Source organism: Danio rerio, chromosome 1 (assembly GCF_049306965.1).
Source record: "Danio rerio strain Tuebingen ecotype United States chromosome 1, GRCz12tu, whole genome shotgun sequence".
NCBI classification, from domain to species: domain Eukaryota; kingdom Metazoa; phylum Chordata; class Actinopteri; order Cypriniformes; family Danionidae; genus Danio; species Danio rerio.
In genome coordinates, this window is record NC_133176.1 from 51,138,821 (window position 1) to 51,164,477 (window position 25,657).

The 25,657-nt window shown below is 41.8% G+C and overlaps 1 protein-coding gene across 1 annotated transcript in view; it reads left to right on the forward strand.

The window, feature by feature from the left end:
• Positions 1-504: 504 nt before the first annotated feature.
• Positions 505-25,657, forward strand: part of cfap58 (cilia and flagella associated protein 58) — a 184,668-nt gene continuing 159,515 nt past the window's right edge. The window contains 7 exon segments of the mRNA NM_001077556.3: positions 505-859; positions 3,359-3,619; positions 3,707-3,855; positions 6,427-6,583; positions 15,536-15,730; positions 18,951-19,088; positions 24,236-24,395. Coding sequence (NP_001071024.3) covers positions 824-859; positions 3,359-3,619; positions 3,707-3,855; positions 6,427-6,583; positions 15,536-15,730; positions 18,951-19,088; positions 24,236-24,395 — 1,096 coding nt within the window. The 5' untranslated portion in view covers positions 505-823.

Sequence of the window (25,657 nt, forward strand, 5' to 3'; positions counted from 1 at the left end):
TTCTATTTAAAGGAGAGATTATTTTCCCACACATTTCTAAACATAATAGAAATGTTTTATATATATATATATATATATATATATATATATATATATATATATATATATATATATATATATATATATATATATATATATATATATATATATATATATATATATATATATATACTTTACGTGCTCACACACAAGCGAATACACGTACCTGATTGTCTTGTTTTTTTTAGTTTCCATCAATTTTCTGTTGATTTGTTTTCTTTGTTTGTAGACCCTATTTGTGTACCTCTTGCATATTCTAATAATAAGAACAAATCTCATAAATACAGTTACCTGCAAAAAGTTCCAATTTTGAAGAAAAAAATAACCACCCCTCTCATTAAGCTGGCCACAGGCCTGTATTCTACATCTGTTTAAACGAAATTACTGATAACTCACTGACAGTTCATAAACACCTCATTTTCACTCGTCTATACTACAAAACTGTGTAAAGCTGCCACCTAGTGTAAAGAACAACACATAAACAAAGCAGGATTCATGCACTAAACATTTCCATACGAGTAGTAAGCTAATCTCGCTGACTTTTCCCTCTAAAATATTCTCCGAGTAATATTTTACGGTATATTTAAAGCGAAATGACCTGTTACTATCCCTTCGTAAGGCACAGCAGTTGAACCTAAGAGTGCTGCTGGTTAACTAGGAGCGGTTGCCAGGCAACGAGGACGCATATCCCGGGTGACTAGAAAACAGTGTCTTGTGTGTTGTTGAAGTGAGTCGTTCAAATGGTGTGTGTTAGAGTTTATTAAACGCTAACAGCAACAACTTGATGAATAAAGAAGAACGACAAACAACCACAATGGAGGTAACGTTATGCTTTTTTTGAAAGCGTTAATAAGTTTTGCTCAATTGTGGAGTTGCTACTAGATGCTATTATATTATCAGACACTGAATATTAACAAAGGAAAAATCAATTTCATATTTCAAGCATTACACAAGCCTCGGTGTTTAACTTAACCGAGCATTTCAAGGTTTCCAGTTAGAATCACTAAATGAAGAGTCAACGTTTTTCAAGTAACTTAGGATAGCTGCATACGCTAACGTTAGCATATGTCCATTTATTTATAGGTAATTCTTTAACTACAGACACTTTTAGCCTTGTGAAGTTGAGTAAAAACTTTTGAGGTAAAGTTGGTTTTATATTCACACAATTGTCCATTTTTAAAGAATGACAACTTATGGCACAATCCCTACATTTATTAGGCTATTATTATGAATATTTGGCCTGAAATCGCATGTAAGTACGTTATGATAGCAAAAGAACATTAGCACTAATTAATTGACTGTGAACATGTCTAACGTTCATATGCTAATTTGATTTCCGTATTTAGACTTTGCAAAGAATCCTTTCTGAAATTATATTAGAGCAATTCCAGCGTTATGGACGTGACATTTGCAGTAAAAACACAAAACATAAATTCACATAGAAAGTCTATGTTAACATTATATTGAAACATCTGTTTATATTTTTCCAAAACAACTTCTCACAGAGTTAAGGGACCAAAAATATAACAATATGTTAACATGTTTGTACTTTAAATGAGGGAAATAAACACATGGATGTGACCAAATAAGAATGCAAGTTTGCTGTATACACCATACTTTGTAGAAATTATATGAATTAAACTGCACAACCCAAAAGAAACAATGGTAATCAAAAGGATAAAATATGTCTCTAGAACAAAAATGATTGACTCTATTTTATTTGACACTTTTGCATTTATGAGAAAAAAAGTGTCATTATGGATGTGACATCTCTTCGTTAGGACTGATGTGAAATTGCCACTTGTGTGACTTTGGCAAATCAAATATATAATTGTTTAAAAAAATTGACAGAGACGTTTTTGAGTATTTCTAAAGTACTGTAAAATACAAGCCTGCACAAAAAATGGAGAAACGGTTTCCATATTTTGGTGAAAACTTAATTTTTTTATGGCAAGGTTGACAATTGCATGGGATTGCTCATTAGAAAGGTGAAAGTCTGAATGTGTGAATATAAAACCAACTTTACCTCAGTAAAAAAGAAAAAAAAACTTGTTTATAAGTATTGTAACATAGTCTCATAAGTTTAAACAATTTGTCTAGTTTTAAGATATGTAAGAGGACGAACTTAGATAACAAGAGAAATTGTTAATACTTAAATTTTTTTTCCATCGTAAAATGAACAAAAGTAATTTCCACCACATCTCAATGTAACGTTACAGCTTTTATTTCAAAATGAAATCAATTATGGCAGTCAAAATTAGTCTTAAATCTTTTTTTGTATCTAGTTCAACCAATCTTTCCACACTGTATATAATAATTATACATTTGTCAATGAAATAAATGAGTCCCTTTAGGACCAAGTGCTACATTTGTACACCTGTCACTTTCTAAAATTTAATATTAATTTGGTTAAGAGCTTATTAGACAATAAATAAACTGAATTTGTATATTAAATAGAGCATGAACTCATAAATTGTGAAAACATTTTTAATGTGCAGTAAGAACTTTTTAAATATCTTTTAAAAATGTGTGTGGTGCTGGAAATGACTATGAATTAGAATTAATGAAGAGAAACATTAGACTCATTCATTCATATTCTTTTCGGCTTAGTCCCTTTATTCATCCGGGGTCGCCACAGCGGAATGAGCCGTCAAATTTTCCAGAAAATGTTTTATACAGTGGATATCCCCCAGCTGCAACCCATCACTGGGAAACATCCATACACACCCATTAACACAAATGAACTACTATATCAGCCAATTCACCTATATCACATGTCTTTGGACTTGTGGGGGAAACCGGAGCACCCAGGGGAAACCAACATGAACACAGGTAGAACATGCAAACTCCACAAAGAAATGCCAACTGACCCAGCTGGGGCTCGAACCAGCGACCTTCTTGCTGTGAGGCGAATGTGCTACCCACTGTGCCACCCTGCAGCCCTAAATTTTATTTTATTTTATTTTATTTTATTTTTATTTTATTATTTTTGGAATGCATCTCACTTGTTCATCCTTTTGTAAACCATTCAAATCCTCAGAATGATTGACCACACTCAAAAAAGTATATTTCAGATGGATTATTCCAAGCTTTTTTCTCTGAAGGTTTCTTTGTGAAACTTTCTAACATCTGTATTAAAAATCAGCACCTGCTGCTGTCTCTTTGTTCTTGGTGTTTGATCACAGATTTCAGTACAGTATGAGCAGTGCTACTGTTGATGTGCAAACTGTTACAGATCTGCCAGACTCTCTTCAGCTTATTTACAGTACATTGTCAGCACAGGTTTGAAGTTTTCTTATGCTTCTGAATACATTTTCAGACTGACGACAGTACGTTGGAAACCATGGAAATAGGATTCCAGGAGGTATTAAATGAATTATCAGGAGACGAAAAATTCGACAAGTTTCGCGTGGAATACGAAAAGGTCACCAAAGCTCTGCGGAAGTCCCACGAGAACGAAAAGAGACTGATGGCCAAATGCAGAGAGCTGAACGCAGAGATAGTGTCCAACTCCGTCAAACTGTCCACCGCCATGAAACTAGTGGATGAAGATCAGGCCTCCATCAACACCCTTAAACAGGTACATCAGCAAGAAAATATGCCGCCGTAATTTATTATGTTGCCAGATCATTTACTTTCATCGTCTATGTGTTTTACTTTTAATTAGGAAATTGACAAGGCCTGGAAAATGGTTGAAGCTTCACATGAAAAGGAGTTGCAGGCTAAAGAAACAATTAAAAAGTATAAGGAGGAAATCGCCAATCTAAACAAGCTCGTGGAAAAAGGAGCCGGAGTCTCTGGGGGTCAAGAATACAGGTGAATAATGTTATGTGTTATATTAAAATGAAAATATGCTGTTAATTTACTCACCCTCAGGCCATTTGAGATATATTGTACGATTATTTATTTTATTTTTTTTATTAGAACATTAAAGAAGATTATTTCGCCGAAACATTGGTGATTGGTTATTATTGGCATGATGTAAGTCAACTTTTGGAAGTTAAAAAAACAACAACATACAGTATAAAGGCTACAACACATTAAAGTCAAATGATTTGGTCTGTACAAAACACTGAACGCTATTCAGTGATTATAATCTTTAATCCACAGCCTCAACAAAAAGGACGCTTAATCTAAATGGTACTTAATTGTGCTTATCCTGCAGGCTGCAACTCATATAAAAGAGTACAAGTATGCTTGATCTTAACAGGGAAAGTTTACTTCACAGATTCCCAACTTTTAATGTACGCTATTATGTACAACACTATTGTTACCGCACTCAGGAATAAGGGTGATGAGTTTCTTGCACAGACTAATCATTTTGCTACATTAAAGCTCAATGTATCATCAGGGTCCATAGGGATTGTTTTAGTTTTGTCTGTATGATTTTTATTCCAAAAGTGATGCTCGAGTAGGTTCTACATTTGAATTTGAATTTCAAATGCAACTTTTAGAAAATTATGAGAATGTGAGTAGTATGAATAGAATTCAGACATGCTACATCTGCAATTTGTCATCATCGCATGTTGTACCCGTATCAGTTGAATCAATTCACTTCCATTCTTGAATTCTCTCATGTTGCATCATGGGATAACACAGTATCCGTTGAATGCACACTAATGAATTTGACTTATTTTTATATACTTATTATATATATATATATATATATATAAATATATATATATATATATATATATATATATATATATATATATATATATATATATATATATATATATGTGTGTGTGTGTGTGTGTGTACAGTGTAAAATGTAAATATACACTCACCAGCCACTTTATTAGGTACAATTAGGATTAGGTATTAGGTGCAAATTTTTACTAATCCAACCACATGGCAGCAAATCATTCAGGCACGTAGACATGGTCAAGACGATCTGCTGCAGTTCAAACTGAGTATCAGAATGGGGAAGAAAGGTGACTTTGAACGTGGCTTGGTTGTTGGTGCCAGACGGGCTGGTCTGAGTATTTTAGAAACTGCTGATCTACTGGGATTTTCACGCACAGCCATCTTTAGGGTTTACAGAGAATGGTCCGAAAAAGAGAAAATATCCGGTTAGCGGCAGTTCTGTGGGCGCAAATGTCTTCTTGATGCCAGAGGTCAGAGGAGAATGGTTCCAGCTGATTGAAAGACAACAGTAACTCAAATAGCTAAGAACAGAAAACTGAGGCTACAGTTCACAAAGACTCACCAAAGTTGTACAATAGAGGATTCGAAAAACGTTGCCTGGTCTAATGAGTCTCAATTTCTGCAGTGACATTTGGATGGTAGGGTCAGAATTTGGTGTCAACAGCATGAAAGCATGGATCCATCCTGCCATGTATCAACGGTTCCAGCTGGTGGTGGTTGTGTGATGATGTAAGGGAGATTTTTTTGGCACACATTAAGCATCATGTCAGCGTCACAGCATACAGTACCTGAGTATTGTTGCTGACCATGTCCATCTCTTTATGACCACTGGTTTCTTGAACATGACAACGAGTTCACTGAATTAAAAAAGTCTCCACAGTCACCAGATCTCAATCAAGTAGAGCACCTTTGGGATGTGGTGAAACGGGAGATTCACATCATGGATGTGCAGCCGACAAATCTGCAGCAACTGTATGACGCTATCATGTCAATATCGACCACAATCTCTGAGGAATATTTTGAGTACCTAGCTGAATCTATGCCACAAAGAATTAAGGCGGTTCTGAAGGCAAAATGGGGTCCAACCCGGTAGTAGTGTACCTAATAAATTGGCCGATGAGTGTAACTATACAATCACTTGTTTTGTTTCACAAAGTCTTTCATATATATTGCATTCAATTTACAAATGATCACAAATCATCTAAACATTTGCATATTCTAAAAAAAATACTAAATAAATAAAAATAGGCGGTTTGTTCCACTGTGGCGACCACTGATAAATCAGGGACTAAGCCGAAGGATAGTGAGTGAGTATAGGTAAATCAAAAATGACTAAAATTTATAATAAATAGGTTTAATGATGGGGCATATTTCATGTGGGCCTGCTAATATTGCATGTTGCATGATGGCCTTCAGCTCCGGTTTCCCCCACATACCAAAGCCATAGGTGAATGGAATAAAACTAAATTGGCCATAGTGTTTGTGTGTGAATGTGAGTGTATATGGGTGTTTCCCAGTACTGGGTTGCAACTGGAAAGGCATCCACTGCGTAAAACATTTGCTGGATAAGTTGGCGGTTCATTCCGCTGTGGTGACCCCTAATATAAAAAGGGACCAAGCTGAAAGAAATGAATGAATGAATGAATGAATGATGGCCTTCAGAGATACTATAACCATATCAGGTGTTCTGTTGAGGATCAAGAACAAAGCTTGTTCATAAACCTTGCTGAATGTTTGTAGTGTGGGCGATCTGTTAAAGATCAAAGAGGAGCTGACCGAGCAGAGAGACAAGCTTCTGTCGGAGGTGGTGACACTTCGGGAAAACCTTACTAAAGCCACCGGTGCTCAGCAGGAGATCGAGGCTGAGAAGAACAAAGCCATGGACATGATTGCTCAGGTATTACATGAAACGAAAAAAAAAAGTACTTGAACCCACGTGTCTTGTGATAACACTGAAGTCTGAATGAAATGAAAATGTCTAATGTTTATTTTTCTAGTCTTAAGGTGAACAATTAATCTGTGCACTTGTTTTGGCAATCTTTAATCAAAATCTGACCATTTGATTGCACGAATGGCAGTCCTTCTCTTTTGATATGTGATATATGCTTAGCCACTCCAATCGTTAGTTTGCGGCAAGTGAAAGAAGAAAGGAGGGTCACAAAAAATAAAACCCCTCCCCCTAGTCAAGATTTAAATTCGGAAATATGTCATTCTCCTGCAAAAAAGTCATCAGCAACTTTCAGTTAATAGTATGCAGAGTAACACCCTTGGAGAAATGTAATGAATAGGGTAAAAGAAAAGTCACACAGGCACATTCATTCAAAGGCTTAATTGGCTCATTTCATCACTGACATCAGCATCGGTTGTGCTCGTCTGCTGTTTTTCCTCATCGGAGGGCTACGGAAATGTTTTAGGAGTTAATGAAAGCATTTGTGTTTCAAATGTCTAGCTGTGCCAGCAAATCGATGCTTGAAATATAGCGTCTGGCGATTGTTAGTCATAAAAATGATAACAATTTCTAGTGTTCAATCTTCACATGTTGTGAGAAATGGAATAGAAACTCTGTTAATGTGCTGATGAAACTTGTAAATGTGGACAAATTTGATTCCCCATTAGCTCCCTGGCAAAAATAAACTTGCTAAAATTGCTTGCTGTGTATAGAACAGTGCCACTACAAAACATTGATAAGTGGTCTGACAAACCATTTTAAACTCAGAGTGTATTCCAATCAGAAGTGTCTGCAAAAGTTAAAGATTGGATAGGCAGAAAATAATGGGCATCATGGACATTTTACTTAAAAAAAGAGTAAATGTTTTGCCCTAAAATTATTAAGTAAATGAACTATTTGTTTCATTTTTTAAAAAAAGTAAAAAAAAGTCAACTGTTGAAAAAATTAGAACCCAGTCTAGGAGACTCGTTAAAAGCAGAATTCCTAATTGAGACGTGTTGGTTGTTCTGCAGTCAAACAGGATCGTCAAAAAGTCTAAATTAAGTCTGACATGAACAGAGTTGTTCTGTCTATTATAATGTTTTAGGAGGGGCAGTGTATAGAAAACAGACATGACAAGTTTAGTTCCCCTTCGGGGGGAACTTCAGCACTATAAGTGGATTTGATTGTAAAATCCACGCATTGGGGGAGGTTCGGTTCAGAAGCTACTCGTCTGAAAGAGTATTGAACGGGCCAATTAAGAATGAATTGGCAGCGCAAGCCTGCGCAGGTGAGCGGCATAAGCAATCAACTGAGTATATAAGCTCACCTGGCGCCAGCAGACGCTATCCTTTTCGCTTCAGAGACTTTCTGATCGAGTCGATGAGGGTTCCTCCTGCTGTGACCAGCGATTCTGAGCGAACGAGAGCATTCTCCCGGTCCAGAGTGTGTACACGCAGTGACAGACGGTCGAGCTGGGTTTCTCCCTTGCCTGGCGTTCTTTGGGTCCGGTCCTCCAGAGCGGTGCGTATAAAGTTGCAAACTTCACAGAAAGAGCAACACAGTCGTGCAGCACGTCCTTATCAGGACGGCGCTCCGACTGTGCGTTTCTGGATGCGGTGGTTTCCTGTCCTCGGATGATGGGCGCGGGCACTGTGTTACATGTCTGGGGGTCCAGCATGTTAATGCGCTGCTCGCGGGCAGTTCATGTCGTCATTGCGATGCCATGACTGTTGCGCAAGATCGCGGTTAGCCTTTGCAAAAGGGCGAACCACCCCAGTTGTCCCCTGCTCTGCAGCGGGCACTCGGGCAGATCTGAGGGTTTCAGCGAGAGATAATCCGTCGCCCACGGGCCCGCGGACCTCCCGCTCCTCTAAGCGCTCCATCCAAGCTTCGGGCGGGGGAAGCGATCCGTCTAACAGATGGTAGCCCTTACGCCCGATGACACCGGAGACCAGATGTCCACCGCGGCATCGGAGGGTGGGCTTTCATTGTCCGATGATCCAGACCCGCTCGCCCCCTTCGGGCTGGTGAGCGCTGTCACTACGGATCCTGAAACGGACATGTTAGCCGTGCTTTCCCGGGCTGCTTCGGCCGTGGGTTGGAGATGGTTTATCCCCCAGCTCCGCGGCCGGACCGACTAGAGGGGCGTTCCCTTCTTCCCGGAGGTGCACAGTAGGCTCACGCGGTCTTGTAAAGCACTTTTTTCTGCTCGTGCTGCGTGTTCCTCCACCCTAACCACTCTTGACGGTGAAACAGCCAGGGGGTATGTGGCGTTTCCTCAGGTTGAGTGCGCGATGGCGGTAAATCCGCGCGGCGCCTCTTCTTGGCGGGTTCGCCTCGTCTCCCATCCAAAGCCTGTAAGTTATCTACCTCCCTCGGAGCTAGAGCTTACATAGCTGCGGGCCAGGCTGCTTCCGCCTTGCATGCGATAGCCACCTACCAGCGCTACCAAGCGCAGGCGCTGGCCGAGCTGCACGAGGGTGGGTCCAACCCAGGCTTACGAGCTTCGCACCGCCGCCGACTTAGCTCTTCGGACTACTGAGTCCGCTGCGTGTGCGTTGGGGAGGACGATGTCCACATTAGTGGTCCAGGAGCGCCACCCCTGGCTGATATGCGCAAAGTCGACAAAGTCCGCTTTCTTGACTTCCCCATATCCCCAGCCAGGTTCGGCGACACTGTCTGTGAATTCACCCAGGAATTCAAGGCGGTGAGAGAGCAGTTGGTGGGTGATGTCTTATCGGCGGTCCGTAGCCCGCTCCGCCCGCCGTGCCATTCATACCTGCTCCTCGCCGAAGGCGCCCGCCTACGAGAGCTGCTCCGCCCCCGCACACGCCTCAGGCGAAGCGAGCGCGTCGGGCACCTCGGAAGCAGGCAGCCCCCCTGCCCAGAACGCCGCTAAGTCCGGCAACGGACCGCGAAGCGCCCCTGGGACAGGCCATCTGGAGAAGAGGGAACTTGCTCTTTCCCCGCTGGAGGGCGGGGCCCCATTTCCAACGGCACTTTTTACTGCCATGAAAACATTATGAAAGGGCACTTTTCACTTCCCCAGATGTGACAGCCCGAAATCTGCCAGTCTGGGACGCTATGCTTTCTAGCTTGCAGATTCGGTGCGTTTCGCCAGTGGCTCACGAGCGCTGGGAGGACGGTCTCCTTTCTCCCACCCCTCGAGCCTCCCCTCCGGAGCTCGGGTTTGGAGTGAGAGCAAATATCTCACCTCCAGCTTTTCCGTGGGACCCGCGAGCTTCCCGGATCAGCACACCCACTCCGCGCTGCCCCACTGCTGGTACGTCAGCGATTGTAGCGATTAGTCCATTAGCGAGAGCTCTGCCTGCCTGGTTAGCGCGGGCCAGCTCTTCGCGGTGGCTCATACGCACAATCAGACTCGGCTATGCGATTCAGTTCGCGAAACGGCCCCCCAAGTCACGGGTGTGTATTCACCAGGGTCAGCCCCCTGTCCGCCCCTGTCTTGCGAGAGGAGATTGCTGTCCTCCTGGCGAAGGATGCAATCGAGCCGCTCCCTCCAGCCGAGATGGAGAGCGGGTTTTACAGCCCACGCTTCATCGTGCCCAAAAAGAGCAGTGGGTCACGGCCAATCCTAGATCTGCGCGTTTTGAACCGCTGCCTGCACAAGCTGCCGTTCAGAATGCTCACGCAGAAGCGCATCCTCCGGTGCGTTCGTCCTCTGGGTTGGTCTGCAGCATTAGACCTGATGGACGCGTATTTCCATGTCTCCACTCTTCCTCGCCACCGACAGTTTCTGCGGTTTGCGTTTGAAGGTCGAGCTTGGCAATACAAAGCCCTCCCCTTCGGGCTCTCTCTGTCTCCGCGGGTCCTCACCAAGCCCGCGGAGGGTGCCTCAGCGCCCCTTCGGCTCGCGGGCATCTGCATACTCAATTTCTTACGACTGGCTGAATTGCCCTCTCTTTTGATTATGCACAGAGTTGATTATGCACAGAGACAAAGTGCTCTGGCACTTCCACCTGTGGGGGTTTCAGGTCAACCGAGAAAAGAGCAAACTCGCCCCCGTGCAGAGGATCTCTTCTCTCGGGCTGGAGCTGGACTCGGTCACCATGGCAGCGCGCCTCTCCGGAGAGCGCGCTCAGCTGATGCTGTACTGTCTGAGAGAGCTCGACAGTAAAATAGTGGTCCCACTGAAACTATTTCAGAGGCTCCTGGGGCATATGGCATCCGCAGCCGCTTCATGCCGCTCGGATTATTCTATATGAGACCACTTCAGCACTGGCTTCACGATCGAGTCCCCAGACGCGCATGGCACGCGCGCGCACACCGAGTCTCTGTTACTGCGCTGTGTCGCCGCGCCCTCAGCCCTTGGAGCGACCCCTCGTTCCTACAGGCCTGGGTGTCTCTAGAACAGGCGTCCAGTCTTGTTGTCGTTTCAGCAGACGCTTCCAACACGGGCTGGGGGGCTGTGCGTTGCGGGCATGGGGCTGCGGACCTGTGGAAAGGTAACCAGTTGCATTGGCATATCGCCTGGAGCTGTTGGCAGTGTTCCTCGCTCTCCACCGTTTTTTTCCGGTGTTGGAGCGGCAACACGTGCTGGTCAGGACGGACAGTACGGCGGCGGTGGCGTATATCAGCCGTATAGGGGGTATGCGCTCTCGCCGCATGTCTCAGCTCGCCCGCCGTCTGCTCCTCTGGAGTCATCCGCGGCTGAAATCGCTGCACGCCATTCATATTCAGGCAAGCTCAACCGTGCAGCCGATGCGCTCACACGGCAGCCTTGCGTCCTGGAGAATGGAGACTCCACCCCGAGTCTGTTCAGCTGATATGGGCGCGATTCGGGGAAGCCCAGATCGATCTGTTGCTTCCCCCGAGATCGCTCATTGCCAGTTGTTCTTTCCCTGACCGAGTGCTCTCGGCACGGATGCACTGGCTTACAGCTGGCCTCGGGGCACGTGCAATACGCGTTTCCCCCAGTGAGCCTGCTCGCGCAGTTACTGTGCATGGTCAGGGAGGACGAGGAACAGGTTGCTGGTTGCGCCCCTCTGGCTCAACCGGACCTGGATGTCAGAGCTCTCCCTCGCGATAGCCCTCCCCTGGCAGTCCCTTCGAGAGAGCACCTACTCTCTCAGGGACAGGGCACCACCTGGCACCCTCGCTGATCTTTGGAGATTTTTAGACGCGAGGAAGACTTAGGTAACCTCCGATTGCGGTGGCTAATACCGTCACTCGGGCTAGAGCCCCCTCCCCGAGCGCGCCTATGCCCTGACGTGAAGTCTATTCACTGAATGGTGTGTCTCTCGCTGAGAAGACCCCCGTAATTTGCCAGATCAGCGTTGTGCTTTCTTTACGCCGAGAGAAGTTGGAGAGCAGGCTGTCGCCCTCCACACTCAAGGTTACGTGGCTGCCATCTCCGCTCTCATAACGCGGTGGCTGGCAGCACCGTGGGAACGCATAACCTCATCATCCGGTTCCTCAGGGGCGTTAAGCGAATTAATCCACCCCGCCCCCTCTCATGCCCTCTTAGGATCTCGCCCTCGCTACACAAGCCGCGTCAGATCCCTTCGATCCTCGACTCAGTATATTTCTGTCCCTGAAGACAGCTCTGCTGGTCGCGTTGATATCGATTAGAGGGTCGGGGACCCGGAGGCATTTTTCGGTCAGTGACTCGTGCCTGTAATTGGGCTGGCTTCTCTCACGTCCTGAGACCCCGCCCACGATATGTGCCCAAGGTTCCTACCACTCCGTTTTAATATGAGGTAGTGAGCCTGCAAGCGCTGCCCTCGGAGGAGGCAGACCCAGCCCTTATTTATTGTCCAGTTCGCGTTTTGCGTATTATCCGGACCGCACTCAGAGTTTAGATCATCTGAGCAGCTCTTCGTCTGTTATAGCGGTCGGCAGCAGGGAAGTGCCGTACCGAAATAAGTTCCCACTAGATTGTGGATGCCTTTCTTCACTATCAGAGCCGAGATGAGCCGCGTCCCCCGAGAGCGCGTGCGCACTCCACTCGGAGCTTCGCATCCTCTCGAGCGCGCGCACGCGGCGCCCCTCTAACAGACATCTGTAGAGCTGCGGGCTGGGTGACACCCAACACATTTGCAAGGTTTTACAATCTGCGAGTGGAGCCGGTTTCCTCAAGGGTATTAGGTAACCCTTGGTGATTGAGGGAACAATTCGGTAGGGTGTTGAAACACGCTTGCTGCGCCATTTTCCCTAACACGGAGATACGTGCGCCTTTTTATCTGTCAGTAAAGTTCCCCGTCAGGTGAGCCCTGCAGATTCCTCCGTGGCCCCCAGCACTGACTCAGCGGAGGAGTCACTTGCTGGCCCACTACGTTGTAGGTCTGCCCGCTGGTCAGCCCGCGTTTTGGGTAAAGGTGCCTGCTATGTGTGGTCCCCACTAGGCGATCCCATATGCTTATTCAGCCACGGTTAAGTCCCCCCCCCTGGGCGGACCCGTGTCTTCCCTCCCCGCTAACCACTCTTTTGCTATGCGTACTCCCCCTTTTTAGGGCTAGTCCATATGTAAATTCTGCCATCTATCCCCCCTTGGGTAACGGATGGCCTCCGCAGCGTCCTCCCTATCGGGATTGCACGCTTCCCAACGTACTGTCGTATTTTCCTAGAATTATCTAGATGCTCACGACTTCCCAAAAAATATATATAAATCCGTAAAACTTCTGTTGAAGTAGGATAAATTAGGGCCAGGGACACGTTGGAGGACCGCGCCCCCCATGATGTGGGTGCGTCACGCTTGCTTGACTATCTCCTCATCGGGGGTGTTGGTAAGGTGCAGTCATTATGGCGCTTTCAATGGGCTCCCAATGCGTGGATTTTACAATCAAATCCACTTATAGTGCTGAAGTTCCCCCCGAAGGGGAACGTTCGAGGTTACTAAAGTAACCCTTCGTTCCCCGAGGAGGGGAACGGAAGCACTATACTCCGTCGCCATAATGACTGTCCCTTAGCTGTTGAAAGTCTCTTCAGCTTAAAAAGGATAGCGTCTGCTGGCGCCAGGTGAGCTTATATACTCAGTTGATTGCTTATGCCGCTCACCTGCGCAGGCTTGCGCTGCCAATTCATTCTTAATTGGCCCGTTCAATACTCTTTCAGACGAGTAGCTTCTGAACCGAACCTCCCCCAATGCGTGGATTTTACAATCAAATCCACTTATAGTGCTTCCGTTCCCCTCCTCGGGGAACGAAGGGTTACTTTAGTAACCTCGAACGTTTCTTGAATAGATTCTGAGGTTTCACCTGCCCTGACCAGCTTGAAAATATCCCCCAAAGATAATGGCAGAGTCAATGAGACCCTGCCTTTAACATTTGCATCACTTTGGCTCAGTCAGGAAGCAAAGGGTTAATGCACTGGCTACTTTTTTGAATGAACTAGTTACTACTACTGCACTGGCTACTAGTTTTGAATGAAATTATATAATTATATATTAAAAACCAAAGAATATAACTTTTTTTCAGTTATTTCTTAATCTTTATTTGAAACTAAATTATCTCATTCTATCATTTTTGTCCGTTTTTGTGGGGGTAGCAATCTTAGGAAAGAAACCCCAAACTTCCTTCTTCCCACACACTTCATCCAGCTCCTTCCGAGGCGTTCCCAGGCCAGCCAAGAGACTTAAGTCCTTCCAGCGTGTTTTCTATGTCTTCCCCGAGACCTCCTCCCATCTGCCTGGAACTACTCCCTAGGTAGGCGTCCAGGAGGCATCCGAAACAGATGCCCGATCCACCTCAGCTGACTTCTATCGATGTGGAGGAGCAGCGGCTCTACTCCGAGCTCCACCCTGTGACAGCTCCTCACCCTATTATGAAGGTGCCACACTGCAAATGAAACTCTTTCAACCGCTTGTATTCAAGATCTTGTCCTTTTGGTCATGACCCAAAGCTCATGATCATAGGTGAGAGTAGGAACGTAGATTGACCGGAAAATCGAGCGTTTTGCCTTTTGGCTTAGCTCCCTCTTAACCACAACGGACCGATAATCAACCACATTACAGCTGCCGCTGCACCAATCTGCCTGTAATCTCACATTCCATCCTTTCCTCACTCATGAACGAAACCCCAAGATATTTCTTCACCTGGGGTAAGGACTTTCTACCAACCTGAAGTTAGCAAACCACCTTTTTCCGGTGGAGCACCATGGCCTCGGACTTGGAGGTGCTGATTCTCATCCCAGCCACCCCACACTTGGTAGCAAACCACCCCAGTGCATGCTGAAGTTCTATGTTTGATGAAGCCAACAGAACAACATCGTCTGCATAGATGAAAACTTGTGGTCGCCGAACCGGACCCCCTCCAGCCCAAGGCTGCGCTTTGAAATTCTGTCCATAAAAATTATGAACAGAATTGGTGACAAAAGCCAGCCCTGCCGGAGGCCAACATGCACTGGATACCAGTTTTACTTATTACCGGCAATGCGAACCAAAATCCTACTCTGTTCATACAGGGATGGCAACCCTTAACAGAGCGCCTCTGACCCCATAATCCTAGAGCACCTTCCACAGAATGCCACGAGGGACACAGTCGAATGCCTTCTCCATACTCCACAAAACGCATGTGGACTGGTTGGGCATACTCCCATGAACCCTCGAGCACCCTGGCCACTCACCTTTTTAAGTAAAGTAACTAACCTGCAATTCTGAGTGTGCCTCAAACAGGCGAGTGGGTTTGACAAACCAGTTTCCTGTAGAGAGAAAAAAAAAACACTTTTCCCCTCCGAATTCTAGCACTTAATTCTCTGAGTACTAACAGTTTCTTGGTATAATTAGCATTTCTTGTGTGTATTGCCTCTTTTTTTTGAAACGCTAAATGCCTCCGCAATTGTAAGTTGACTAAACTCAATGACTAAATGTAAAAAAAAATAAATGTAATAGCTTTTTTACAGTGTTGGATGGTGCTAAGCCCAATTCTTACCCGCAGACAAATCTGTCTCTCTCTCTCACAGCTTCAGCAGGAAATCCAGGTGCGTCAGAATGAGGTTCATCGGGAGACCAGGAGGAAGGAGAAGTTGGAAAAGGAAGTTAAGCAGTTTCAAACTGACCTGGAGTCCAAACAATCAGAGATTAAATTACTGACTCAGCAGAGCCAGCGTTTGCAGGATGATCAGCAGAAACTGGAACAACTGCTCCAGGAACACAAAGTAAGTGACTCTGGTCTACGGTCAGCAGATGAAAGTGTGACCTCAAATATAATGGAAGATTCACCAGTAAGACATCTCTGTTGATTTTAAATACTATTACTACACTTCTGTAATAAAAATAAACATAGTCAGTTTTCCACTATCAGGCCAAATGCTTCTATTTGCTTAATTGTTTCATTTCGTATATTTCAAAATTCAAAACCGTTTGCCAAGCTTATGCTTACATTACATATTTGGAATCCCCAATGAAATTAAACAACAACTGTCTCATAAGTTTCGTTTCTAAACATTCCAATCAAACAAAAATTGGCATTTTTTTCAGGATGCTCAAGCTAATGCACATACGCACTCGAAAAGAACGAGATCACGACACCGACCTCATTTATGGCCGTTCTACACATGATCATCCTCTGGATAATGTTTCGTCAGATCATCCTGGTCTTCTGAAGTAATTCACAACTTGATCTCGATGGCGAATCTCCTCTAAAAATGAAAGCGACTCAAAAAACTTTTGTTTTCTAGTGTAGTTGGTTTATTTAAAACAGGGGTGTCAAACTCCCGGCCAGTGGGCGATTTACAGCCCACCCGCAGCTGAAGTAAAAAATATAACGAGATTCGGCCCCCCAAAACTTATGTTTTTTAATCAATATCATTGTTGTGCTGTGTATAGACACGCCTAACCTATTGGATGTTTAAAGTACTGCACTATATTGTACTGTTTTTCTCACCTTACGATCAAGAATAAAGCACATGCAGATTGTTTCTGTGGCTGATTTAAATGTTGAAATATATGTCCGTAAGTGCTCTATTTTTACTAAAGCTCTATTTTTGTAAATATTCAAGGGTCATTTGAATATTATCAGTTTTTATACCACCTGTATTTTGTTGAACAAACACTTTTTCATAGTTTGTTATGCTCAGTGTGTAACAAATATGCAAATTTAATATTTGATTCGATAATAATTGTCTTGTTGAATAGATTTTAAATATGCATATTGACATTTCTATGAGAACTATGGAAATTTTACTGCTGGTTGAATTTAACATGTTAAAGTAAATGTGAATATGTGAACATACTAAGAAGAACAATTGCCAGTAAAATTTGTAAAGTTACCCAAACTGTTTCTGCTGTTCTTACACTATCCGTTAAACATTTGGTAAAGCAACACTTGGTTGAGACCGAATAATAATAATTATTATCATTATTATGACTATTTAAATATCAACATGCTAATTTAAACAGCCACAGATATATTTGAGCAGTTGTATGAAGCAACACATGCTGATTTGCATTATCACTAGTGACAGGTAATGCTTAAAATATAAACATCAGATCTGTTGTCCTAAGATGCATCAATTACATCACTTTTTTCTTGTGCTTAAATATTTAAATCGCCTTCCTATAAACTGTCAGTCACTGAAATGGCCCGCCGCCAATTTGAGTTTGAGACCCCTCATTTAAAAGTCAAGCTTTATGTGGATATAATTCTTCTGTCTGTGAAGCAAGTATTCTCTGAGATTCCAATGCGCTTGCTGACCACAAAAAGTGTCGTAAAAGCACATGTCTAGTCTGAGCTTCTTTCCTGGATAAATGTCAGTCTATAGACCTTTTTCTTGGAACGCAAAATTACCCATTATGCTTTGCGTGTATGCGCAAGGAGAATGCGAAGAACTTCCGGTCGGCAGCTGATGCGTGTAAACAGTCACATTTGGACAGCTTTAAAACGATAGTTTTAATTTATTTTACCTGCTTTTATCCTTTTTGAACTAAAACTGTTGTCCATCAGCACCATCTCCTGGACTGATCATTTAAAGAAATGCGATTTAATAGGATGGAAAACAGCTGCTGTGAGGCGTTTTTCCCTCGTTGTCAGACGGCATCTTCTGCAGTTTAAATGAAGCCTTGTCATCGCTAAAGTCAACATTTTCTCTTTATTTCAAATATATAACCAGCCCAAACAAATGTAGTTCACCAAAATGTTTGACACACACACGTAGCCTGTACTGTGCCACTGACACACTGATTTAATAACTGTGACAAAGTGAAAACATAGGCGAGTGTCATTTCGAAATGACAGAAAAACACAAACCGTGGTAAAAACAACACACGAAATAAAACCCAAACGGCTCGCGATTAGAATGAACAGCAAATCAGCAAGCAGAGTATCAATAACAGACTTTAATTTGTCATTTTTGTAAATTGCACGACTTTCATACCTGGTAAGTTTCATCCCAGTACTCTGGTTTGCTCTCTCTCTCTCTCTCTCTGTGTGTGCGTGTGTGTGTGTGTGTTAAAGAGCCGCTGAGCTAACAGCTGACAGGCCAGGAACGCATACACACACTGTTATTTCTGATGGCAGACACGTGAACTAGGAAAACGTTTTTCTCGTATTTCTGATGCGCTTGAACCACATGTGACAGATTATAACGGCTTTAACAGACACATTTCTAAGTTGTGTGTCACAAAAACACTCTGTTATCCATTAAAAACATTATTGAAACCCATTTTCGGAGCGCAAATTACCAGTTGTACACGCTGTAAACGGAAGCCCTCCATGCAGCAGCCGTGAAAAAGGTCTATATTGATTGCTGATTGGCTCTTGTATTAGTAGGCGGAACTTTATTCACCACATTTTTCACCGTTACATTTTTCCCTGTTCATAACTATACGAGTGAAATGTCTTGTTTGATCTATAGTCTTTGGTACTACTAATGTGCAGTTGTTGCTTTGGTAACACAAGTGTAATGTAAATAGAAATATAGATGATTCAATTAAAATAATAGCACATAGCCAGTTATTATTAAACCAGGCAACTTAGTGGCAAACTCATACATAAACACACAATCTACAACAACGACTCAGTTGTCCAACTGCACCTAGAATTCAGGGCTGAGAACAGTTTGTAATCATGACACACCTTGAAACCACATGAAAAAAAAAACAGTGGGAACCATGACTGTTCTTATAACCTTTGGCACAATAGTGGTAAAGCGGTTCATCTGGGCACATAACTTTCTGTAAAACTAAAAAACATGACTAAATAACTTTATGTACAACCTCTCCATTTGAGAGGCTCCCCAAAGGGAGGGTCTGTCAGGGTCTGCTAACATCTAAAGATACTTTAAAGCATTTCACCCCATGCAATAGCAAGGTTGGAAACAAACAAGCACACAAACCAACACACACACACACACAAGTAATTTGTGTTCTTGCTGACAGATTATAAATGAGAAAAGCAGTAAAGAAATGGAACAGCTCCAACATCGCAACACCAAACTGCAGCAAGATAATGAACAAAACTCCATCAACCTAGAGCAACTCTCCCAACAGAACCAACAGCGAGCATCAGACCTCAAGGTACCAACTCACACACTTTCTTTAATCATCTAAATGAGGACACACCATGGGCTTTGGCTCTTATAAAACAGGCTTTAACCTCTAAACATTTGATTTTGTTTTTAATAGAATGCAGTAAAGTTTGTCTAAAGTTTGGAAACAGTTCAGTTTTTTTAATGTTTCAATGAAATCTCCCACCAAGTTCACATTTATTTGTTTGTATAATAAATAAATGAAGTAATTTTGGGTCAGTTGGATTGTTACTATTTAAAATTTCTTTTTTGAAAATGTGTAATGCCATTTATTACTGTGATGCAGAGCTGAATTTTTAGCATCAATACTTGATTCTTCAGCGTCATATGAGCCCTCAGAAATAATTCTGATAGGATTTGCTATTCGAGACATGTTAAGTATTGACCTTATTCTAAAATGTGGAAGTTTTGACAATTGTCTTACGCCTATTCACACGGGGTGTCAGCGTCAACGCCTCCCATTCACTATAAATGGGTGTCGTCAGGCGTTGCTGAACTGCATTGGATCCGTCGGCGCCTTTTCAAAGGAGTTTCTCGCAGTAGAAGTCGGGAATTGCTCAACTTTTCAAGCGCTGACTGAAGCGTCAGCCAATCAGATCACTGTATGCAAATACACCAGCTCAGAAAGTGGCCTATTGATGAATAATTTCATTGGTTAACGCTGCTATGACGATCGTGTCAGCCCGAACTTTAGACACATTCTCTGTCAAGCATTGACGCTGAAGCCCCGTGTGAATGGGGCGTTAGAACTTCCGATTCAGTTGTCTATGGGAGAAATGACTAGGAGTAATAAACGGCAGAAACGGTCAAAATACTCGCTCTACAAGCAAATGTGTCCATGACTATACAGACAAGGCAGAATTATATAATAAGAAAATATTAGTTTGCAACATCAAGCAGCGTAAAAAGCTGTTTTTAACTTTTAAAAATGAATGGAAGTGAATGAGACCGGAAGTCTCCAGCCAAATAGATTCAAATGGCTGCGCATGCTCGTACGTGAAGAATAAGGTCAATACTATATCCCCATTTATACAGTATTTTCTTCATTATCCTGTTCTTCAAGCATTTATTTTTATTAAAAGTCCCATAGGGTGCTTCGAAATTTGCATTTTTTATTCCTCGTTTGACGTAATCTTAACTGAAAAATGATGAGAGGGTGGGGTATAGTGTAGCTCCTCCCCTTTTTAAAAAAGCCAATAGTGTTTTGTTTTGATCACAGTTCTGCAAGTGAGAGCAGTTGAGCTCAAGCACATCAGATGAAAACTAAGAAACATCTTAAAGGGGGTGGGTCAGATACTAGAGAGCATTTGACTGGTCAAGATTTGGAACTTTCAGAGCAGCAGAAATGTGTCTGTAACCTTCCCTAGCTTTGTGCATCAAGACAATCCTGTCTCGAAGGTCTACAGACAATTCCCTTGTCTTCATGCTTGGTTTGTGCTTTGACATGCACTTTCAACCCTGAGACCTTATGTCGACAGGTGTATGCCTTTTCAAATAATGTCCAATTAACTGAATTTAAAAAAGTGAAGCGCTATGAATATTTTCCGGATGCGCTGTAAGTAAAAAGACATGCAGTACTTCATAGTACAGAAAAACCACACATCTCGGTTCTACATTAATGCATACAGTACTTCGCAATCCATTTTAGGCCTCACACTGTAGGTAGACACATACACGCATACACGCACACACGCACACACACACACAGATTTATGGTGCTGCCCTCTTTAAATCTGACAAAATTGTCTCGCTCTCTTATATAATTAGAGCTCTAGAGGATGAAGGTTTACGTTCCTCTTCCTCTCCCGTCAGACTAGTGATGGATCTTTCCTGCCTCAAACTTCCGTCAGGCTTCCAACCGAGTCACTGCGGGGGTTAATACAGCAAATGTTACATTTAATGAAATGCCCTGTATTCTCTTTGTTCTGGCTGCTATTGTAGTGGCTGGAGTCTGGAGGGAGATTGTTGGGTTGAATTCACCTCTCTGCAGGATATGCTGAAGCCGTATTGTTAAGCATTCTGTTTAATATGAGCATGTTTTTCTGTACTGAAATATTGTTGACCAATAGGAGAACAGAAGGACTACATGGTCTTCAGTTTCTGCAGTAGACCAGAGAGAGGCACAATCAACCTGCACAACAGCTCTGCAATCCAGAATCACTTTTTAAATGTATTGTATGGGATTTTTTGTAATGTCGGCACTCCCTTCTCTCTCTGAGTCATAAGCTCAAACCTCATGCTGGCCACAAGGGGGCACACTTTCAGCACCTTGGATCACTATCACTCTTGATCTACAAATTCACTCAGCCTGAACTATAACAGCCATGTAGTATGCTTAGTTATTTATCTAATAAGCTGTCTTTAATCAGGTACTGCAATTTAATTTAATACATAGGTCTTTAGTGTTTAGGGTCGGTGCAGTATTTCTGTCTGTCTATGTATCGAAGAGTTACATTGACAGACACAATATAGACTTTATATGCACATCCATTAGACGTCTAATGTTTAGTGGATCAATCTATAGTTCTGTCTATCTGTCTGTTTGTCCATCTATCCATCTATTTATCGTTTAATCATTCCATCTATCTCTCTATCTATCTCTCTATCTATCTATCTATCTATCTATCTATCTATCTATCTATCTATCTATCTATCTATCTATCTATCTATCTATCTATCTATCTATCTATCTATCTATCTATCTATCTATCTGTCTATCTATCTATCTATCTATCTGTCTAGCTGTCTGTCTGTCTGTCTGTCTGTCTGTCTGTCTGTCTGTCTGTCTGTCTATCTATCTATCTATCTATCTATCTATCTATCTATCTATCTATCTATCTATCTATCTAGCTATCTAGCTGTCTGTCTGTCTGTCTGTCTGTCTGTCTGTCCGTCTATCCATCTATTTATCGTTTAATCATGCCATCTATCTATCTATCTATCTATCTATCTATCTATCTATCTATCTATCTATCTATCTATCTATCTATCTATCTATCTATCTATCTATCTATCTATCTATCTATCTATCTATCTATCTATCTATCTATCTATCTATCTATCTATCTATCTATCTATCTATCTAGCTGTCTGTCTGTCTGTCTGTCTGTCTGTCTGTCTGTCTGTCTGTCTGTCTATCTATCTATCTATCTATCTATCTATCTATCTGTTTAGTAAAGAAACTAGTAAAAAAGTTTTTGCAATAATAAAATTTTAAAAGTTTTCAGTTTTCAACACTAATAAATATAATAAATGTGGCTTAAGCACAGAATTGGCATATTTGAAATATCATGTGACATTAAAAACTGTAATAATGATCCTGAAAAATCTGCTTTGCATCACAGGAATAAATTGCATTACAGTTTTTCTCAGTCGCTTTGGTGCATTATCACAACACTATTAACATTTGCACAACAGTTAATGCATTTCTCAAAACATTCATTCATTCATTTTCTTGTCGGCTTAGTCACTTTATTAATCCAGGGTCGCCACAGCAGAATGAATCGCCAACTTATCCAGCAGGTTTTTATGCAGCGGATGCCCCTCCTGCCGCAACCCATCTCTGAGAAACATCCACACACACTCATTCACACACACACACTATGGACAATTTAGCCTACCCAATTCCAGTAACCTCCCAATAACCTGTACCGCATGTCTTTGGGCTGTGGGGGAAACCGGAGCACCCGGAGGAAACCCACACAAACTCCACACAGAAACGCCAACTGAGCCGAGGCTCGAACCAGCGACCCAGCAAACCTTCTTGCTGTGTGGCGAACATGCTACCCACTGCCCCACTGCGTCCCCATTTCTCAATATAATTAGTGCAAACTGCAAAACCTAGTTGATAGCCTGCAAAAACGTGTCACTTGCTCAAAATGGATAGCTCATTCCTCAAAAGCAAGTATTCATGTCAAAAAAAGTGTCAGTGTCATCAAGATGAAAAGTCTTAACAACATTGTTTATGAACAAGATAGTTAAATGGCTTGTCATGTTTTCATTATGACAGTTTACTCCAATTTTTCCAATGCAAAAAAGTCAGTTTTGGTGACACGTCCTGAAAATGCTCAAGACAGCACTATATACTATTTGCACAGTCATTTGAAAACTAAAGTTAGACATCACTGCATTTAGTGGGCTATCTGAGTACAAGACACTGAATATGTATGTTTACAGTTTTTACTGCATTTGCTCTTTGCAATTCTAATTTATTCACAGCATTGTGCAAAAGAATAAATACACCTTTATTTACAACAAACATAAAATTCCTTTGAGTAGAGCTGTGCACAACTGTTAATAATATTGCAGTACACATTGGAACTGAACCTACAACATACAGGTCTGTAATTCATTTATGAAATTCTTCAATTTAGAAGATATTTTCAGGAAAAAAAAAAGATTTTTTTTGTTAAATATAATTTGCTTGACATTTTGACAACTAGTTCAACATTTGTGTATGTAATGACTCAAGTAATGAAATGAGGACTATTAGTTTTATATGAAATGACTATTCAGGATTCATACGTTTAGTTAATTTTGACTGACATCACATGAGCAAATGATAACGTTATAAAACAGCAGAGAGTATGAAAGCAATTGATGCATGTCCAAAAGCTGCATTTTGTTGGAAGGAATGAGAAACTGCTCTTATGATGTGCTCAAATGACTAATTGTTTTGAGAAATGCATTACCTGTTGTGCAAATGTAAATAGTGTAGTGAGAAATGCGCCAAAGCCACTGTGAAAAACTGTAATGTAATTTAAAAAGTATTCAAGTTTCAACACTGATAATTATAATAAATGTGAAAAAGCACAGAATTAGCATATTTGAAGTATCATGTCACAATAAAAACTTGAATAATGATCCTGAAAAATCAGCTTTGCATCACAGGAATATATTGCATTTAAAAAAATAATTAAAGTATAATATTATCTTGGCACATTTATGTTTTAATATTTTTTTCTTCTGTATAATAATAATAATAATAATTTAAAAAATTGTTTTGAACAGTAATGTATAGATTTGAAGTGTGATGTGTTTAGGTTTTACTTGACTAAATGTGACTAGTGTGGGCTTCAATTGTATTAATACACACACACACACACGCATAAATGACTCATGTGTTGTGTGCTTCAGATGAAGGAAGAGGAAGTAAGTCAGCTGAAACAGGAGATCACTAAACTTACCAGACTGAGAGAGGGGGCGCAGAGGAGACTCAGACAGATGGAGGAGCAGAAAGCAGAGGTGGAGAATCAGAGAGAAACACTCAAGAATCAAATCACTGGACTAGAGAGAGGCAAGAATGCACACACACACACACACACACACACACACACACACACACACACACACACACACACACACACACACACACACACACACACACACACACACACACACACTGTTAAACCTAACTGAACTAATGCCATAAATGTTTTATTTAAAGCTGTATAAATATAAATGTCAATGTAGTAAAATGCTTGTTTTTTTACATTTTATATAGATAACTATACATGAATATATATTATACACATATATCAGGTCTCTTTTTTCACAGCAGATGAGTTTGTGTACTGTTTTAGTAACTGAATAACTCAAGGTATTGGTTTATTTGGAGTCAAAGGGGGTTTCTGGTATGAACATATATTATGTTCAGGGCTTTGATCACCAGCCACTGTGGCTAGTAGTTTTCCAACGTTACTAGCCACTCGCCATTTTCACTAGCCACAATGTTGTTATTGGGAAAATATATTTAATATGCATGAATTTGACTTTGGCATGCTAAATTACTTGATATAGATACTGTGTTATGTCTTTATGCCTCCTCATTAATTTAAGTTTTTTTTGTGTGTTGTTAGCTTGCTCAATGAACATGAGCCAATGGGTTTTCAGTGTCGCATTGCAATTAGTTTTATTTCACATTTCACATTTTATATTCACTTTTTAGGACTCAACACTAAGGATTTACTTTTTTTTTCTCTGGCCACACCAAACTAATTATTTCCCTGCCACAAATTTTAAATAATGTGTAAAAACACAAATGTTCTTAAAAAACAAATAATAAAATTATTCTCACTTATCTAAAACTACACACAGTATCCTGTCCAGGCTGAAGCTTGCAGATCATCAGTTAACTTTAGATAAATAGAATAGTTAATCTCCTAGAGCAATGTTATTGTAAAGGATGATAATTAAACCACATTAAGCAAAAGAAAGCCGGGGCAAAACATTACGTTAATGTTAAGCATATTAATAATGCGTTCAAAGAATGGTTAAAGCGGAAACGGCAACCGTTGCTGCCTACAAAAAATCTCAAGCTCTTGCAAGCAGAAGGACTGTGGTTGCACGAGCACCACTTTTTTCAGTCTATTTCAAAGAGAACATACCAGTTGCGTTTTCAGCCATGGAACGGGACAAGGGAGCTTTTAAGCACTCGCGCTGATCAAATCAGCTGTGCGCACGACACTGTCATCGGTGAGCAAGGAACTCCATGCGCATGATCATTCTCTCATTCGGTATTCACCTGCTTTATTTTGCTCGCACGAACACTTATCAGTC